The sequence below is a fragment of the Cebus imitator genome, unplaced genomic scaffold (genome assembly GCF_001604975.1).
Source record: "Cebus imitator isolate Cc_AM_T3 unplaced genomic scaffold, Cebus_imitator-1.0 Scaffold414, whole genome shotgun sequence".
Taxonomy (NCBI): domain Eukaryota; kingdom Metazoa; phylum Chordata; class Mammalia; order Primates; family Cebidae; genus Cebus; species Cebus imitator.
The window spans coordinates 747,933-752,142 of record NW_016107729.1 but is presented as its reverse complement, the minus strand read 5'-3'; the positions used below and the strand labels follow the sequence as shown (position 1 = coordinate 752,142).

The window sequence follows — 4,210 nt, the reverse complement described above, 5'->3', positions numbered from 1 at the left end:
GCACTCCAGCCTGGGTAACAAGAGCGAAACTCCTCTCCAAAAAAAAAAAAAAAGAAGCACCTCACCACATGCAGCCAGCCCCCTTCAACCTTGAGCTTCACAGTGTCTGTAAGAAATTTTGGCTGGGCATGGTGGCTCACACCTGTAATCCCAGCACTATGGGAGGCCAAGGTAGGTGAATTACGAGGTCAGGAGATTGAGACTATCCTGGCTAACATGGTGAAACCCTATCTCTACTAAAAATACAAAAAAATTAGCTGAGCGTGGTGGCATCTGCCTGTAGTCCCAGCTACTTAGGAAGCTGAGGCAGAAGAATCGCTTCAAGCCGGGAAGCAGAGGTTGCAGTCAGCAGCAATAGACAATCGCACCAGTGCACACTATCCTGGGTGACAGAGTAGGACTCTGTCTCAAAAAAAACCAAAACTGTCACTTATAAACTACCTAGGTCCCGGTATTGTTATAAAGCACAAAAAATGGACTAAGGCACCCCGATTCTCTGTAAAACGGATGTTTCTACCTCATGATTAACATTCTTCAATTACTATGTTGTTTTTAAGAAGAAAACACATGGAATGTGAAGGCCTGCAGGTATTTAGCAGCTCTCAACTTCTCATCCAAACAACATACCTAACAGAGATGAATTCTCCAGAAAAGGTTAATTCGTGTTTTTGACTAAAGCATGTTTTAGGGAATTTTACTACATTAAGCAAAAACAATTATTTTAAATCAGAGGTTGTTACTGCCAAGGCTCTTAGGGCTTCTGGGCATAGAACAATCTTTTGGAAAGATGGGATGATAAGGGTACTAGTAAATTTTTTTTACTTAATGCTTGTTCAATGATCTAAAGCTTGACACAACAGTTAAAAGAAGCTGAAGAAGCTTAAGAACAGATCAAAGAATACAGCATATACAAGGATCATATAAAGAGATAAACTTCTCAACCTTAGTAGCTTATGGGGGAACCAGGATGTTAACCATTGTCAAAAAAAGTTATGAAACAGCTGTCACAGGGCACTGATCTGAAAAGCAAGTCCCCTGGAATAAGGTTACTAAGGAATACGAAAAAGAAGCCCATGGTCTGGTTAAGTTTGGAAGGATGGGTTAAACAAAATTAAGTTTCTTTACTGCAAATCACTCAGAATTTGCAGTAATTTGCTAATAAAAGATACCCACTCTCTATCAGACCAAATAAAGTATTATACATTTTTAAAGTATATTTCAATTGCAGGTGAGGGTACTGACTTATTGTGAAGATTCCTGGAAGTAGGTGTGGCTATATGACCTTGCCCCTAATCAGAACACTTTAGTTACAGAACTCAATTTCCTTTTGCTATCATTCTATTTAAAGACAATAGAAAGCATCACAGCATTCTATCAACTGCTCAACCCTCAAGTTTTTCTGGCCTAAGTGTTAAGAGTTGTGATATTTTAAATAACTTGTACAATACTTTTTATGTATTTTTATTTTGAGATGGGAGTCTCACTCTGCCACCCAGGCTGGAGTGCAATGGAGTGATCTCAGCTCACTGCAATCTCTGCCTCCTGGGTTCAAGAGATTCTCTTGCCTAAGCCTTCCAAGTAGCTGGGACTATAGGCGCACACCATCACACCTGGCTAATTTTTGTATTTTTAGTAGAGATTGGGTTTCACTATGTTGGCCAGGCTGGTTTCAAACTCCTGACCTCATAATCCACCCGCCCTGGCCTCTCAAAGTGCTGGGATTACAGGCATGAGCCACCATGCCCAGCCAACTTACATACTTTTATCCAAGCAAAACTGTCTCTGCCTTTCATTAATTATAAAATAAATATAGCTCCCTATTTGTTTTGCTGTTAATAATTTTTTCTGAGAAAGTGTTACAGTACCTGGGTGCCGCTTTGATGATGTTGTCCACACGCAGAATCACCTCTGCTGCTTCAGCTGCACTTAGAAGAACTTGACGCTTTACTTGAAAACTTTCTGTTATACCCAGGAGAGCCATATCTCCAATGGTGCCTTCCCTCATATCTGCAAAGAAAAAAATGTTTACTAAAAAGTACTTTTACGGCTAGGCGCAATGGCTCACACTTCCCAGCACTTTGGGAGGCTGAGGCGGGTGGGTCATATGAGGTCATGAGTTCAAGACCAACATGACCAACATGGTGAAACCTCATCTCTACTAAAAAAAAAAACAGCCAGGTGTGGTGGCGGGTGCCTGTAATCCCAGCTACTCTGGAGGCTTAGCAAGGAGAATCGCTTGAACCTAGGAAGCAGAGGTTGCAGTGAGCCAAGATCGCACCATTGTACTCCAGCCTGGGCAACAAGAGCAAAACTCCGTCTCAAACAAAAAAAATGTAGTTTTAACAACTAAAGTATCGAAACATCTCTAACGATTTATAATAAAAATTAATCCTGTTATTTATAAAATTAGGATACCCAATTTCTTACTCAGCAGGTAGATTAGCCTACAAATGAGCTCAGAGTCTTTAAAAAAAGTTAAAAGGGGCCGGGCACAGCGGCTCAGGCCTGTAATCCCATCACTTTGGTAGGCTGAAGCAGGGGGATCACCTGAGGTCAGGAGTTCAAGACCAGCCTAGCAAATGTGGTGAAAACCTAGCTCTACTAAAAATACAAAAAAATTAGCCAGGTATGGTGATGGGCGTCTGTAATCCCAGCTACTTGAGAGGCTGAAGCAGAAGAATCATTTGAACACAGGAGGCAGAGGAGGCAGTGAGCCGAGATTACGCCACTGCACTCCAGCCTGTGCAACAAGAGCAAAACTCCATCTCAAAAAAACAAACAGAATTAAAAGGGGCCAGGCTGAGTGGCTCACACCTACAATCCTAGCATTTTTGGAGGCTCAGGCAGGAGGACTGCTTGAGGCTAGCCTGAACAACACAGTGAGACCCCCCCACATCTCTAAGAAAATAAAAATAATTTAGCCAGGCATTGTGGCACGTGCCTTTAGCCCTAACTAGTTGGGAGGCTGAGGAAGGAGAACTGCTTGAGACAAGAGTTCAAGGTTCTAGTGAAATATAATTGTGCCACTGCACTCCAGCCTGGGGAAAAGAGCAACACCACTGTCTCAGTAATAATAATAATAACAATAATAATGTCAACTATTGATCATCCATGTTAATAGAAAACAATGTCAATTAACAAAAAACAAATGGGAGAGAATTCAGAAGTCATCTACCCAACTTCTCTTCTTATGAGAATCTGCTTCAACTTCTCACAGATTAAGCGGGGCTCCCTCTTGTTCAAATTGACAGGATTATCTACCTTCTTAAGACTACCCTATAATGTCCTGCACAGCTTGTCAGAAAATTTTTCAATATGAATTAAAGCTGCCTCATTGGCCACTTTTTTATCTGTGGACTGGAAAACTGTGATCTGTGCTCAAGAAGATTATCTCACAGTAAGTTTACTGTGAAATTAGGAGTTAACACTGATTGTATAAGCAACATAGTAGTTTATGTTATTTTTCAAAATGTAAGTACTACTTATATTTAAATCCTATAGTTGTTATACACCAAATAGTTACAAATTTTCTAACCAGTTTTATATCTCTTATGGAATAACAAAGTTTGGGAAGTATCAAGGATACAAAGTCACAAATTTCCCCAGCACATGTAAGGTTACAAGGACAAAGGCCAGGAAGAGTCTTTTACACGGTTATCATGATAACCCTTTATGTTCCAAAAGAAAAAAAAAAAAAAAGCTTGGTGAGAAGAGTCATTTTTAGCAACAGCCACCAAGTTCCCCTTGATTGCTTACCCAGTCCAGCAGTGGTATTGCCTTCACTGTGAGCAGCTCTGAGCTGTGCCACTAGGTCTGCACTGTCATAGCCTGCGTTGTCAGCTATGATGGTTGGCAACTATGAAATGAAGAAAACAAGTAACTACTCACCCTGCTATAAGAACCACTGATTTACTCCTAACTAAAAGGATGGCTTTTTTAAATTACACATTTAGAAACAATGGAAAATCTGTTTCCTTCAAATTACTGCTCATGAAGAAGAGAAACTCCAGAATCAAATTTAAAAGCAGTATTAACCAGTTCATTTTCTACTCATTTAAAAACTATCAATAACCACAAAATTTAAGTTCAGATCTCTTATTTTTATTAACTTACCATTCTCAGTGCTTTAGCATAAGACTCCATTGCAACAGCTTCTTTGCCTGGTGTTCTATTGGCAAGCTGTGTCACAGCATGAGCCATCAACATCTCC

The 4,210-nt window shown here is 40.3% G+C and overlaps 1 protein-coding gene and 1 long non-coding RNA gene across 2 annotated transcripts in view; both read right to left on the bottom strand.

Annotated features, from left to right (window-relative positions):
• The window catches only part of LOC119468342, a 617-nt gene extending 411 nt beyond the window's left edge, over window positions 1–206 (bottom strand). The window contains exon 1 of the long non-coding RNA XR_005197005.1: window positions 61–206. This is a non-coding gene — a long non-coding RNA (uncharacterized LOC119468342). The remainder of the gene's footprint in view (window positions 1–60) is intronic.
• CCT2 (chaperonin containing TCP1 subunit 2) overlaps window positions 1–4,210 on the bottom strand; it is an 18,680-nt gene that overhangs the window by 895 nt on the left and 13,575 nt on the right. The window contains exons 8-10 of the mRNA XM_037731617.1: window positions 4,114–4,209; window positions 3,757–3,856; window positions 1,866–2,007 (exon numbers count right to left, since the gene is read on the bottom strand). Coding sequence (XP_037587545.1) covers window positions 1,866–2,007; window positions 3,757–3,856; window positions 4,114–4,209 — 338 coding nt within the window. The remainder of the gene's footprint in view (window positions 1–1,865; window positions 2,008–3,756; window positions 3,857–4,113; window position 4,210) is intronic.